The 15,982-nt window shown below is 30.6% G+C and overlaps 1 protein-coding gene across 1 annotated transcript in view; it reads left to right on the forward strand.

Annotated features, from left to right (window-relative positions):
- LOC113376062 (talin-1-like) overlaps positions 1–15,982 on the forward strand; it is a 157,592-nt gene that overhangs the window by 132,392 nt on the left and 9,218 nt on the right. Inside the window, 41 exon segments of the mRNA XM_026615992.1 lie at positions 1–42; positions 881–969; positions 1,588–1,701; positions 1,801–2,017; positions 2,161–2,336; positions 2,419–2,575; positions 2,657–2,808; positions 2,915–3,020; positions 3,089–3,347; positions 3,408–3,531; positions 3,597–3,701; positions 3,767–3,889; positions 4,019–4,282; positions 5,487–5,674; positions 5,758–5,881; positions 5,959–6,083; positions 6,155–6,344; positions 6,427–6,573; positions 6,709–6,871; positions 6,941–7,068; positions 7,224–7,508; positions 7,838–7,987; positions 8,061–8,242; positions 8,863–8,993; positions 9,071–9,342; positions 9,553–9,652; positions 9,739–9,899; positions 9,974–10,104; positions 10,602–10,858; positions 10,950–11,114; positions 11,345–11,535; positions 11,636–11,752; positions 11,836–12,018; positions 12,270–12,468; positions 12,574–12,698; positions 12,972–13,091; positions 13,469–13,678; positions 13,795–13,973; positions 14,207–14,590; positions 14,847–14,998; positions 15,492–15,565. The exon segment at positions 1–42 is cut by the window's left edge and continues 50 nt beyond it. Of these exon segments, the coding sequence (XP_026471777.1) occupies positions 1–42; positions 881–969; positions 1,588–1,701; positions 1,801–2,017; positions 2,161–2,336; positions 2,419–2,575; positions 2,657–2,808; positions 2,915–3,020; positions 3,089–3,347; positions 3,408–3,531; positions 3,597–3,701; positions 3,767–3,889; positions 4,019–4,282; positions 5,487–5,674; positions 5,758–5,881; positions 5,959–6,083; positions 6,155–6,344; positions 6,427–6,573; positions 6,709–6,871; positions 6,941–7,068; positions 7,224–7,508; positions 7,838–7,987; positions 8,061–8,242; positions 8,863–8,993; positions 9,071–9,342; positions 9,553–9,652; positions 9,739–9,899; positions 9,974–10,104; positions 10,602–10,858; positions 10,950–11,114; positions 11,345–11,535; positions 11,636–11,752; positions 11,836–12,018; positions 12,270–12,468; positions 12,574–12,698; positions 12,972–13,091; positions 13,469–13,678; positions 13,795–13,973; positions 14,207–14,590; positions 14,847–14,998; positions 15,492–15,565 (6,761 nt within the window).

Below are 15,982 nucleotides of genomic sequence, written 5' to 3' on the forward strand. Positions count from 1 at the left end.
AATCGCTAGCGAAACCTGCAATTATGAGAGCTGGCGGCGATGGTGAGTGATTAATAATTAATAATCAGATAGCAATTTAATTCATTTTATGCGAAACTTGTACATAATGCAGATATTATTACGCGCCTGTATATAAAAGATTACTGTATTAGCATTCTTTTGTAAAAAAAAATGTTATTATTTATAGTTACCTGTAGTAGTAAAAATTAGTTAAAAATGAAAATATTTCGTTTAACTGGTGATACAAATTTTGTCAAAAATGCATGATGTATAATAAATTTTTGGCATGTTCATTTCGGAACTATAAAATTTTAATTACTTCAAGAATCAAAGCCGTGCTATTCTGAAACTGCTTATTATAATATTTTTTTATTTAGTTATTTTGTCTATCTATTAGTGTGCATCATTTTGCGGCTAAACTCATGAAACGTGAAATTTTGAAATAGAAATAGAATTCTTTAATTTAACATGTTGAATGTAAATTAGTGGCCTACACTTTATTTTATTTATTTTACTAGCTGCTAGACATGCATTTGTTTCTAAATATATCGATTTCAACAAAAAATATTAATTATAAATACGATATTTTATGATTTAAACTCGGCAGTGATTAAGCTTACTATAGTTTGAATGAATTTTCCAAATTATATCAATCTTTTAAACAACAGTATGACACTGAAAAAACGTGTGTGTATGTTATGTGCTTATCAATTTGCTTATTGTCTTAGTTTTTTTATAGAAAATTTTATTAGATATTTTGAAAATATTTGCATTATTATAAAGTGTATCATTCAATTTCTATGTAATTTGTGATTGATCTGGTCTATTTTTGGATATTCTTTATTTGGTTTTTCTGTTATTTTTAATTATTATTTGCTAGGCTCTCGTCCATATGCCCATGGACATGTCGGTGGATCTCAATTAGCTACAGTCTCAGGCCAAATTAATATTGGGCACACTCCTCCTTTGGTATGTAGTAATATATTTATTTATATAATATTCTTCTAACAATAATTTTGTATATAACATTTCACAAATGTATTTTGTATTTTGTACATTCGTACAGATTTCAGTTCTTGCTTTGATTCGCTTCTCTTGTGATAATTCATACGTTTTGTATATATGTAACATATGAAATGTAGACTTGTAAATAATTACTAGTACGATCACATAAAAGATATTTTGATTTTTGGAAGGATGAGGATGTTGACTATTGCAAATATTTGGTCGTATTTTTTTTTAAATAATATCATTTGATACCATGCAACTACTATAATATGTACTTTAACAATTTTAACATACATTTTCATTTCTTACACGCTACCTTCTCGTGGGTGACAATCACAGGCGTAGGTAAAAGTTTTTATTAACAACTGCATATGCTATAATTAGTTTTCGACGAATAACATATATAATATATAATACGCTTATATAATATATAACACGCTTATATTGAATATATTAGATAATATATAATATATTATAGCATATGCAAATTATTTTAAATTAGTCATATTAACTAAATTTATAATAAATCATATATACATTTTTTTTTAATTTTATATAAAATTATTATTCTTATCGTAGGTGAAACAATCTAAGGTTACATCAGTATTAACAGAACCGCAACAAGCGTTATTATCCGATATCAATGCTGGCCAAGACATTATTTCTAATGCAAGGAGAGATTTGGAAACCAAGGTAACATACATATTTTTTTTTAAATAATACGAAAACTAAAACTGTGTCACTTTGTAATTACTATTTATTTGTTTGATATTATAAATGAATCATTTTCAGGCCCAGATACCAGAGTTGGGTTCAGATCCTGCCAGTGTCAAATGGCGAGAGAACAGCATCGAAAGTTCAAAACAAAGTGTTACTCATCGTATTGCTGCAATGAGCGCGGCAACTGCTCAAGTCGTTACTTTAACGTCCGGCGGCGAAAATGTAGACCACAAATCAGTTGGAAATGCCGTTTCCACTATCGCTAAGAATCTTCCAGAAATGACTAAAGGTATAGAAAAATAATGCAAAAAATTATTCAGAAAATAACTGCCAAACGCATAATTTTGTATTAAGTTTTAGATAATTAAAACGTAACATGCCGGTTTGCATTAAGTTTTTGATATGTTACAACATTATTTTACCACATTCCAGATGTTCGCTTAATCGCTGCTCTCATCGATGACAATACGTCTGGAGAGAAATTATTAGAGGCAGCAAGAAGTTTATGCAGCGCATTCAGTGATTTGCTGAAAGCCGCTGAACCAGAAAATAAAGAACCCACCCAACTTATCAATGCAGCCAGCAAAGTTGGAGAAGCCAGCCACCAAGTCAGTAAAAATATCAATTTGAATTTCATTGATTTTCTAATATGTATTTTCTTTGTTTTTATTTATCTATATATTTTTTTAGGTATTGTCTACCATTGGAGAAGAATCAGATGAGAGCAGAGAAGTTCAAGAAATGCTACTCGCTCTTGCTAAAGCAGTTGCTAACGCTACTGCTGCGCTCGTGCTTAAAGCCAAAAACATAGCTGAGACTTGTGAAGATCCAGCTTCAAAAAATAAAGGTAAGCATTAACGAAATTTATTTATCAAATATAAAATTATTAGCAACTGGTTTTGTTAAAGTTGTTTTGCTTCAATTCTAGTTATTGATTCGGCAACACAATGTGCACTGGCCACTAGTCAATTGGTGGCTTGCGCAAAAGTTGTAGCGCCATCCCTTCAAAGTCCTGCATGTCGCGAACAATTGGAAACTGCCGCTAGGGAAGTTATGCAAGCCGTACAATCCGTAATCCAGGTATGTATATATTTAAAATTGTATATAAATAAGTTTGTTTCATAAAAATAATGAATCATTATTAACATTTATTAACAATTTCTAATATGATTTAATTGTTTTAAAGGTTTGCAATGAAGCTACTCACCATCAAAGCAAATTGAATGATTTGAATGAAGCTGCATCTGATGTTTCCAGAACGTTACGGGCATTGTTGGATCATATCAAGAGCAGTAAGTTGATTTACTTTATTTTCTTGAATGTCTAAACAAATGCTATACTTTAAATCATATAATTTTAGTCAATAACGAATATGCAACAGAGACAGTTGAAGAAAGTCATATTGAAAATGTTTATGTTGCAACGGACTTATTAATCGGAGCAACTGATCCAACTGAAATGGTGAAACAGGCTCGCGTGCTAGGACAAGCAACAGCTAATTTGATACAGTCTATAAAGGTTGAAGCAGAAAAACAACCTGATTCTGAACTTCAACATAAACTACTTGCGGCGGCTAAACAGCTTGCCGATGCCACTGCCAAAATGGTAGAAGCAGCAAGGTACATATTGAGAATAATTAATTACCAATTGAAATAGATGCTAATACATGCATGTTACAGATTATGCGCTAGCAGCCCTAATGAACCCACACACCAAGAAGCACTTCGGGTGGCTGCAGAAGAATTGCGTGACATAACTGCAAGTGCACCAATATTGCGTAAGAAGCTTATAGGACGCTTAGAGGTGAATATCACATTGCTTCTTTCAAAATATTTTATAAGACGATTTTAATATTGTAAATTTTGTAGCAATGTGCTAAACGCGCTGCGTCGGCTGCATCACAATGCATATCGGCTGCGCAAAATGCGACCATGCACAGTTCGGATATTCAAGTTCGTGAAACTTTACTGGAGGTAAATTAATGCCATTTTCAATTGACAATAATAAAAATGAAAAATTATGATAATTTTTTTTTAAGGATTGTAAAACAACATCATCCCTAATTCCCAAGCTAGTATCCAGTGTTAAATCAAGTATGAATTATCCAGATGATCCTAATGCGCAAATCGGTTTAATTAATTCAGCGCAAATATTCTTGGAGGTATGTCTAACATCATGAATTCTATATGGCTTAACTAAATTAACTATTTTACTGTATATGGCAATAGTGCAAAATGTACATGTTCACACTTTTTGTGGCGCAAAACCAATTAGTTATTTTTATTTTTAGCCAGCTGAACAAACTTGCGATTCTTGCCGATCTCTGCTTCCGACTGTAACCAGTCAGTCTTCTAGCGCAGAATTGTCCAGATCTTGCCAAGTACTTTCGACAGCCTTAAACGATTTAAGTATAGCATCAGGAAGAGCGCGCGAAGCATGCGCAGGCTTCGAAATGGGAGCTGCTTTGGAAAGCGTTAGTCTTTTAAGACAAACGCTTCACGAGTCTAGAGTAGCCGCAGAACGGGGATCGCTGGTGCCATTACCAGGAGAAACGGTTAGCTCAAATATTTTACATGTATAAAATTAAAAAAGAAAAGGGATATATAAATCTCCTTATTTAAATTTCTAATAAGCAAATATAGAATAATAAAATGATGATTGTGAATGCTCTCGAATGGACTCATGATAAAATTAAAATATATCTTATTACAATTTTGCCTAAAGTATGTTGTTAAATCATATCGCCGTTCAGGCACAAGCCGCCTTCGTCACCGTTCATATTTTTGATGGAAACAATCAGTTAGAATCAGTTCACGTGCAAGGATCGCATTGTTTTACTGAGACTAGCTTAGAGAAAAAGTTAAAATTACAATCTGTTAAAAAAGAGTCTTTAACAAGCATTGGAAACGTCCTATTTAATTTAAATAATTTTAGCGATTTTTTAAGTACGGCAAAGCGAGCTTCACGATTTCTTTGTATAATTGATCCGTCTGTGGTACAAAATCTTATTTTTAGAAGACTAATGCGACTTTTGCGTATCCGACTGAGTTAAAGTTCTTAAAATCTGCCTTTTTTTTCTGTCAAGCCTAATCAAAATAATAAAGGGTAAACCTCGTAGTACACAACGAAAAAGCATGCTACTTATTATAATTTCATTACAAAGATTAATAAATTTAAAGTATTTATTAATTTTTCTTAAGAAGTAATGCATACTAAACGAATTAAATGATATTTTTTCGTCATTACTAAGTTCTGTTCGCCATGAACGTTTCTTTTTTAGTAAGCCTCAGCTTCTCTGACTATTTTTGTGTACAATCTTCAAATTCATTCTCTAACTTTTGCAAAAATTTACTACTTTAAGTTTTAGTGAAAATATAGGTTTAGTGAAAAAATATATTAAACCTTCAGGTAAACTTAGGCCTTTTTTCAGAAAATTTACGCGCTCGAATGTAAAATGGGTATCTTTGGCAGTAGTTTCATAAGATGTTGAGTCATTTTGTACATGATTTCACTAATTTTAAATTAGATGAAGTTTGCTATAAATAGGTTTTATTATATTTGTTATTTTATTCAGGAGTTTTGCTCAATTCTCGCATCATATGAAACCATTTTACATAAGTACCGTGTTATAATGGAGATATCTTTAATTCCCGATCTGTGTTTTAGATATATCGTGTTAACGTGGGTTATCAGTATTTAGTTTATTTGCCTTTCGGATTCTAAGAAATGTTAATGGATGATATCTATAAAATTTTCAGGTTGAATCTACCTCTTTACAATTGGCTTCTACAAGTAAATCAGTAAGCATGAATATGGCCCATTTGATTTCGGCTGTTAACCAGAACAACCGCTATTATGCCGGTAACGCGGCGAGAGACGCTGCTTCTTCTTTGAATGATTTCAATAATGCTGTTCGAGGTGTAGCTGCTACCACGAATAATACAAAGTAATACAATAATTTACAATAAAAAATATTTAAGTTTTTTGTATTAAAATAATTAATAATAATAAAAATGTATATATTTGCAGTGTAATCGATTGTGCTGAGGAAGTCATTACCAATGCGATGAGAGTAATTGAAGAAGCTTATAGATCCCTTCAAGGAGAAAGTGAACAACAACATGTTATGAATGCAGCTAGTAATTTGAATCAGGTACTTTATTTCTTCAACTTTTATGCATATTATTATTATTGTTACTAGTTATACCATAATTTATTATTGTATTACAGGCTCTTTCAAGAACTGTTGATTGTCTACCTGGACAAAAGGATGTAGACAAAGCAATAAATACTATAAACTCAGTAACTGAAGTATTATCTCTCAATGAATTTCCTTCAACTAATAAGTCATACAAGTTAGTATTTTTACAAGGATTCTACAAAAATATTTCTTTATTACATTTGATAAAGTATTGTCTTTCTACAGTGAACTGCAACACGAACTCACATCAGCCGCTGAAACATTGCATGCTGCATCTGGTGAAATTGTGAATTCGGCAAAGAGTCCAGCACGTTTGGCACAGACTAGTCATAGCTTTAGCCAGGCCTACAAAGAACTCTTATTGGTATCTCTAGAATTGGCTGGACTTAATACTGATGAAACAGCTAGAGGCCAGGTAAAACAAAACTTTTATGGTTTTAATTTAAGGTGTTGTATTCCTATAATTTTTTAATGTATTTATTTTGTGAAAATCGTAGGTCGTTATCTCTCTGCAAGGAGTATCAACATCATCTTGTACTTTGCTAACGTCCGCTAAGCACGTAGCAGCAGATCCAACACAGCCTAATGCTAAAAATCAACTCACAGCTGCTGCTAGAGCTGTTACAGACAGCATTAACTATTTGGTAAATATCTGAAGCTTAAAAATTATCGTACAATTACTAAATTATACAGTACATATGTTGAAACAAATCGTTAGTATTTGCCTATGTATTTTTTGTTATTATTTTATTATATATTTATTCTTATTTGATTTATAGGTTGATGTATGCACATCAGCTTCCCCAGCACAGAAAGAATGTGATAATGCAATTCGGAAGATAGAATCCCTGCGCCCGTTGTTGGACAGACCAAACGAGCCACTATCAGATTTAAGTTACTTTGAATGTTTGGATGTTGTGAAAGAGAAGTCTAAAAAATTAGGTTAGGATAATTATATGTTTTGGCTGTTATTTCTTTCTTCATCATTTAATTTTAAATTTTTAATTCTAGGTGATGGAATGTCTGGAATTGCCAATCATGCTAAATTAAATCAACATGAAGAGTTTGCGCAATCAGTACGTGAAGTTAATGATTCAATTTATGGCTTGATTGAAGCTTCTGCACAAGCTGCTTATCTCGTAAGTGTTTTCTAGTGGTCATAGAATCTTGAATTGAATATATTATGTTAGTGTTAACAATTTCAATAATTGTAATAATAATAAATATGTTTATGTAAAATGGTATATGTTGAAACTTTGTGATGCTTATTTTCAATTTAATTTTATTATTTTAGGTAGGCGTATCTGATCCAACCAGCGTTGTCGGTCGTCCAGGATTGGTTGACCAAGCCCAATTTGCGCGTGCAGCGCAGGCGATTCGAACTGGCTGCGATGTTTTGGTTAACCCTACTTCAACCCAACCACAAGTGTTACAAGCTGCTACTCTCATTGCAAAACATACATCAGCTTTGTGCAATGCATGCAGAATTGCCAGTAACAACACTCCTAACCACGTGGCTAAGAGGCAATTTGTACAATCTGCTAAAGACGTCGCGAATAGCACTGCCGCATTGGTAAAGGTTTGTGTTTGACAAAAGTTGGTACCAAATAGTTTTCTTGTATGTATCGTAACACAGCTAAACTGTTTATTTTATTTAACTGGCAAATAGTCAGTTTTTAGCTATGCTCGAATTATGAATTGACTGAAATTTATATAAACTAAAATTACAGTTATTCTTTCTATATGAGCATGCTTATACTTTGTTGATTCCTACCTATGTAGTTATCTTTTTCCTTGTCAGTTACTACTACTAACTAACTTATTTAATTTTATTTAGTTGATTATATACATGCAAGAAAACACATATACAATGTAATCTTAATTTGCTGATCATGGATATTTTAACAGGGAATTAAAGCACTAGATGCAGATTATTCTGCTGAAAGTAGAGAATCTTGTGTTCAGGCAACGAAACCTTTATTAGATGCTGTTTCATCGCTTTGTGAATTCTCAAATAATCCACAATTCGTATCTATACCAACAAGAATATCAGCCCAGGTGAATATAAAAAAGAAAAATTAGAATGCAATTTAGAAATAAATTCAATCTATTAATTTCAATTTGCTTTCAGGGTCGCAAAGCTCAAGAGCCCATTCTAACTAGTGGTCATAGTACTTTGAATGCTTCTGTGAATATGATAGTAGCTGCAAAATCTTTGTCCCTTAATCCAAGAGACCCACCTGCATGGCAACAATTAGCAAGTAACAGCAAAGATGTTAGTGATTCAATCAAAAGTCTTATCACTAATATAAGGTTAGTTAATGCTTCTGTAATTACTATTATTATCATTTTTTTAAATAATTTTGTGCTTATTTGTCCAATTAAAAAAAGGTTAATAGGAACAACAATTTAGTCAGGGTGATATTTAATTTTTTTTTTTTACTCTTGGTCCATTAAAATTTGGGGTATTATTTCTCTAATAGGTAGGGCTATTTTATTAAAAATAAGATGTTTTGGAGTAAAATCTTAACTTTATTTGTTCTGTTCTTAATAACAATAGTTACCCTTTACATTTTAACAACATCATTAATAATGAAGTGTTTACAAAATAATATTAATAATTTTTTTTTTCACCTTTCAACAATTATTTTGTCAATTCAAATGTTTCTTCCCTTAATAAATATAAAGGAATTATTTGCTTAAGCAATTTTTCTTTTTTTTATGAAAGGTATTTTTGTCAGAAAGTTCTCTGATTAATATTAGTTAGTTAAATAAAGAATGTTTTTCTTTCAATCACATTTCAAATTGACAAATGGTCTGCAAATTATTCCAAACATGTTTCAACATCAAAAAAATAATCAAGATATTATCATTATAAATTTGAGACTTGAAGATGATAAATATATTATACAATTATCAATTTATATTTCCAGAGAGAAGGCTCCTGGTCAAACACAGTGCGACACAGTCATCCAGCAATTGAATGACTGTGTGCGTCATTTAGATCAAACCAGTATTAATGTTGTATCAACAGTAACTCCGAGCCAAGAAAACACCTTGCAAGGTATGGTATAATATAAAATATATATAAATATTCTCCATTTAAGTTCTTCAAATTTTACATTGTTATTTTATATTTAGGTTTCCTCAGCCAGATGAGCAGTACATCAAATGAGCTAACAGACAGATTGCCTCCACTACAAACAGCTGCTAAAAGTGAAGCTGAAAATTTGGGACATACGATATTACAAATGTCTCGTTATGTCGAAGCTCTTGTCAAGTATGCTGTTGGGGCTGCAACTCATTTTGTGCATTCGTCTCAAAGATTACAGCTTTTGGAATATACTAAAAGTGTTACCGAAAATGCTATTCAAGTAGCTAATCTTGCTAAACTGACTGGAGGAAATCCCAGGGTAATTATTATATAAATTACAAAATTAGTAGTAACGTTTTGTAGCAAACATTGTAAAATAATTTAACTATTGTTTATAAAAATATTATAATTTATCTTAATAGAATAATCTTAAAATTATAATTATGAAATTCATACGAATAATAATTTTGTACTCCTTTAAATTTAATTATATTAAATATTTTATAACTGAAACTGTATTGTTTTACAGGCTACACAATATCATGGAGAACTGGATGAAGCTATTGATTCAATGAGAGAGTCAATTACTGAATTAATTACTTCTCTTGATGATTTATCAACACAAAATGGTAAACATTTTACATTTTGTATACTGTTACTATTATATTTCTCCCACTAAATACATTTGACAACTCTGAATTCTAATTTATTACAGGTTTGGTAAATGGCTTGCTAGAAAGTATTAACCGAGCCATGTCTCGAGTAAGTGATAGAAGATCATCTTTGCTTGTTACTTCTTCATCAGACACTTTTGTTGATTATCAAACAAGAATGGTACATGAAGCTAAAGAAATTGCCAGAATTGCTAATGAGATGGTAATTTATAATTGTCATGAATCATAATTTGTATTTTTAATTTAAAATATATGATTGTTTATATACATTTGTAGAGTTCAAAAGCTGTTGGTGAGCCTGCTGCTTTGCCTACTTTATCTGCAAATCTTACCCACCACTACACGCAGTTGGCAGATGATTCATTTGGAGCAGTATTAAACACAAATCTTTCAGATGTTGGAATGAAGTAAGTAAATACTATTCTTATAAACCGAACATCTTTATCAGAATATTGGTATTTTGATTGCATTACTTTTATTTAAAAAATGGTTTATTCAACTTTTGTGAAATTTTTATTAACTTGCCATAGAGTAAGTTATAGCAATGGTAAAAAACGAAAATGAACATTTTTGTGTACCTTTACATTTCACGTGATTTAAAAAACATTCAATTCCTATCGACTTGGAGATGTTCTGATTTTTTTATCCGGGACAAAAAGTGCAAAAAATGGCTATTCCATTTTTGAGAGAACAGAGCATCCGATTTGAAGGAATCGAAAAACATTTCACTTGTTTTGATAGAATGAAGAATTGTTTAAATTTTCAAAAAATATTTTGTAACAAAAAATACGAAATTTGCAAATAATTCTCAAAAAAAAAAAATAGTTAGAAGTTAGTGAGATTGTGTATTTGAAATAAAACTGTTTGCTTGGTTTTTTTTACTTACATTTTTTTCAAATTTTAGAATCAGAAGCACAGTTCAAGAACTTGGACGATCATGTTCTCAATTAGTTGAATCTAGTGGGGCATACCAAATGCAACAAGGCGATAGTGCTTCTTCTACAATTTCAATGCACAGCAGATCTGTTAACGATAAAGTAGCTAAAGTTTTAGCAGCATTACAATCATGTTCAAAGGGAACACAGGCTTGCATAAATGCTGCTAGTACTGTTTCTGGTATCATTGGAGATATTGACACTACAATTATGTTTGCAACAGCAGGTCAATTTTATTTTATTTTGTATAGAAATATTGAAGTTAGTTAAATGTTTATAATGTACAGATTATAATAAATAAATATTTTATTCATCAGGCACTTTGCACTCTGAGAGGGATAATGCATCTTTCTCTGAGCACAGGGAGCATATTCTGAAAACAGCCAAAGCTTTAGTAGAAGACACAAAAACACTTGTTGCCGGTGCTGCAGGTTCTCAAGATCAATTGGCAGCAGCAGCCCAAAATGCTGTTTCAACAATTGGTAAGGATCAAGGAACCCATACACATACTTTTACCTATGTGAATCATCAGAAATATTCTTTCATTAAATCTTTTCGAAGACGTAAGACCTTTTTGAGGAAGTTTTTTATCTAAAACAAGAATTTGAAAATTTTAGTGTTATTTAATTCTAACATGTAATATAGCATTATCTTAATTTTATTATTTATTGAGAGTGAAATTTGTTTATAATGATAATTATTTTATTTTTAGTCCAATTGACTGGAGTTGTGAAATTAGGAGCAGAAAGTTTGGGTTCAAATAATCCTGATTCACAAGTGATGCTAATGAATGCTGTTAAAGATGTTGCTTCTGCTCTCGGTGAACTTATTCAGGCCACCAAAGCAGCATCTGGAAAACCTATTGATGACCCTTCAATGGGACAATTGAAAGGCAGTGCTAGGGTAATTTATTTTTGTAACTGTTGTAAACTCTATATAGAGAATGTATATTTTATATTAAAATGTTTTGAATTGTGTATTAATAAAGATTATTATTTTATAGGTAATGGTAACAAATGTAACATCATTGTTAAAAACCGTTAAAGCTGTTGAGGATAAACACACAAGAGGCACACGTGCTTTGGAATCTACAATTGAAGCTATCAGTCAAGAAATTAATGTAAGTAACCTTATAATAAGATATAAAATGTATTACATTAGGCACATATTTGCCAAATTTATTTTTTTAATTTTATTTTGCAGAGTTTACAAATAGATGGTGCAAAAGGTAAAGGTACACCAGAGGAACTAGTTAGAGCTACTAAATTAGTTACCCAAGCTACATCTAAAGCAATTGCTGCTGGAAACTCTGGATCTCAAGAAGATATTATAATTGCTGCTAATCAAGGGCGTAGAGCAATTTCTGATTTACTTGTTGTGTGCAAGGTATATTGACCATATATAATTGTTACTTAATTTAATTGCTAGAGAATATAATTAAATTTAAAATTTAATTAAAAACAAAAGTTAGTTAAATAAAAAAATAATTAAATATAATTATAAAATTAAAAAGCTCCTAACCAATTATTTCAAGTAATATATACACACACATATATATATATATATATATATATATATATATATATATATATACAAAGTGTGATATATTTATATGTATCGTTTTTTTTTTAATTTAGAATACTGCATACTCCTGCACGGAAACAATCGAATTGCGCGAACAAACTTTGGAAGCTGGTAATAAGGTTGCAACCCACTATCAAAGACTGCTTCAAGCAGTTTTGGCAGGAGCTGAAGGAAAAGAAAATTTGCCACATTTATCAAGACAAGTAGCTCAAAGTGTTTCTGAACTGGTTTCTCTGGCCGAAACCCTTAAAGGTACTTCTATTGATTTTTTATTTATTAATATTGTATTTACTTGTGTATCTATATCTACATACATATGCATTACATCCCTTGTAATCAAATATAATCTTTTTTCAGGGCGTGATTGGGTAGATCCTGAGGATCCAACAGTTATTGCGGAAAATGAGCTTCTAACAGCTGCATCATCTATAGAAGCTGCTGCACGAAAACTTGCCAGTTTGCGACCAAGAAGATCTGTAAAGGTAATTAATATGGATATATTTTTAGATATTATTTAATATATAAATTTTACTTGTCATACATGTTATCTCATGTCTTTGGCGTTAAGATATGTTTGATATTCTTGGTTGTATTTTTGTAATTTCACCCAGGAATCAAACATATTATTACTGCTGAGGTACCCTACACCATGGTACGTTATATCATATGAAATTGAATAGTTTTAATCAATTACTCATATTAATGTACAATTGTTATTTCCTTCGTTGATATTTATTTTGTGATATAATTTTTAGGAAACCGATGAAAATTTGAACTTTGATGAAATGATTTTGGAAGCAGCAAAATCCATTACTGCAGCTACTTCAGCTTTGGTTAAAGCCGCAAGTGATTCACAACGAGAACTTATTGATCAGGTAATATATAAATCTTAAATTTGATTAGTTGATTTAATATTGTTATACAATAAACTTTTTCAACAGATGAGCAACCGCTTTATGCGGCCTGCCAAGCATTTCTAAAGTAGAATTTCATTTATTTTATCAAATTTCTTTTATAATTATAATGTACTTTTTTCTTGTTGCATTAATTTATGAAATATCTACTTTTTTTTAAATAGACATGAAAACTTTTAACTTCACTTCTAAATAGAAACACTAACGGAACATTTTTCTTTCAATTTTTCACATAAATTGTCTTTTTGATTTGCACATTTGTCAATATAGTAACTATATTATTAATAATTCTACTGTATCAGTTATAATAGTATTTTAATGTTTTTTTTATCACTTAGGGCAAAGTTGCCAGGCGTCTACATAAAACTTCAGACGATGGCCAATGGTCAGAAGGTTTGGTTTCTGCTGCGAGACTTGTGGTGGCAGCAACACAAAAATTAGTAGATTCAGCACAAGCTCTTGTGCAAGGACATGGTTCTGAAGAAATGCTTATTTCATCTGCAAAACAAGTTGCTAGTTCCACTGCCCAACTTTTAGTTGCTAGTCAGGTACAGCTTTTAGTTAGTAACAGATAGTTTAAATTTACAATCTTAAAATTTTATGAAATGTCAATATATTATAATTATTTGATAGATAATATTAATGAAAATATATTTTATTTTAGGTCAAAGCCGATCCTGATTCACCCAGTTTTACAAGACTACAAGCAGCTGGAAATGCAGTCATTAGAAGCACGGATAATCTTGTGAAATCAGCTCAACAAGCTATTTCTGGAGAAGATGAGCATTCACTTGTTCTTAACACAAGAATGGTTGGTGGCATTACACAGGAAATAAATGCCAGGTGATTAAAAAAAAAAAAAAATGGGTGATATAATTTAGTCTTGAAATTGTTCCATTTATACCTTTAAATATAGTTAGTATGCAGGGCTATTGTTGAGAGTCAGTTAAATAGGTCAAGTCAAATTGATTAATAATCCTGAAATTTTAGGGTTACTCTACTATCAAACATTTTTATTTGTAGATTGAATTACTTTACTTGAAAACAATATAATCATTTGTAAAAATTTATTCTAGATCTGAAGTATTCCGAATTGAAAAGCAATTGGAAGAGGCTAGAAATAGGTTAGCAGCCATTCACCAAGCCAAGTATCGTCTGCGTAAAACAGATGAAGGCGATCAAGAATATTACAGTGACCAAAATGATACCATGAATCAAAGTAGCCATATTGTGCATTTAAATAATAATAACCAAAGTAATAAAGGATTGAACTCCTCGTATTTGGATAAATCTCAAACCCACACAAATAGTAGAACTTTCAATACATACAACAATGTAAGTCCTGTGAGCTTTATTAATAAAAATTTATCTACATCGGACAGTAGCTATGATGCAGTTAAAAATGGCTCAGCACATAATACAGGGAGCAACGGTCAAAATTATAAGGGATTTACAACTTTGTGAGTAAAAAACAAACTAACATATAATGAAAATAATTAAAATACTTATTTGTTAATATAATGATTCATAATTTGTGATTTTTTGCCAAATGATTTTTTTATAAAGCATTTGGATATTATTTCTCTTTCTAGTGTATTATATTAATATTTATATGATTTATCTCAATTTTATTAATATCAATTATTATTATTATGATAAAATATCAACTCTTATTTCTTGCTCTGACCAAACTTTTAAATTTATTTATAATTTCAGGTATGAAACCCACAGATATAACACTGATTCAATCCTTTATTATGCACTCCGGAGCAATTCTCAAAATTTAGTACAAACCCAAATGAACTCATTGTCCAGACAGATCACTGAGAAAGAAACTATAAAAACTTCTGCAGAGATTCGAACGCACAGTCATACTTATAAACTCGAGTAAAGAATATAATTACAAAATATATATTGTTTCATAAATAAGCATGTACAGTCACAAATTATATATATACATACTATTTTACAAGCTATTTTATAGTTTTCTAATAATAAATTTAGTCAAGCTTATATAATGTGCCTTCTAATGTGTGACTTGTACAGATTTGTTAATAATATAAAATATTTAGTGCCTACTTATTTAATATACACACCCGCATTATTCATAATATATAGATATTTATATAAGCAACACTTATTATATATAATGAAAGTTATAATTTATTGTAAAGTTATATTTTATATAAAACTATACAGATATTATCATTACATGATTTAATTCGATTTATGTTAATTTATTGCAATTTTGTGAGCTTTTACTTAATAACTTAACTGTTATGTCAAAATTTAATAAATTGACTTTCTTTATATGCTCTGTTTTATTTAAATCAAAATATAAAATATAATTTTGTATTGTAGTGTATATCACGATGAATAACATGATCTTCCAGGGCCTATTGTCTCAGAACAAAGCCCGTGTTCACACTGTGCAGGTTAGGGGTCGGGAACCAGGCGCACATTTAGCGCTAGTAAGCCAAAAATAAAATATTTTTGTGTTGTGATGTTTAATATTGTTGTAAAGATTTCTTCAAGAATCGCTCTCAAGTGCATAGCTTTTGGACAATATGAATTAAACAGGATATGAATTCTCAGATGATTGACAGATCCATGTATTCATTTGAATGCATTCATTCATACACAGCGTTATCAGGCCTATCACGCCTGCACGCCTGATTGGTATTATTAAAATATATATATAGATAGATAGATAGATAGATACTTTATCAAATTCAAACATTTACAATTTAAGTCAATACAATTATACTATAATATAACTAAACTAATATCAGTTATGTTATGAACTCTAAGATTAACCTAATGACAATTAATATTTATCTTGGGTTAAAAAA

This window comes from Ctenocephalides felis, unplaced genomic scaffold (assembly GCF_003426905.1).
Source record: "Ctenocephalides felis isolate EL2017-DRISC unplaced genomic scaffold, ASM342690v1 CF-g0.4_SCAFFOLD_01886, whole genome shotgun sequence".
Classification (NCBI taxonomy): Eukaryota; Metazoa; Arthropoda; class Insecta; order Siphonaptera; family Pulicidae; genus Ctenocephalides; species Ctenocephalides felis.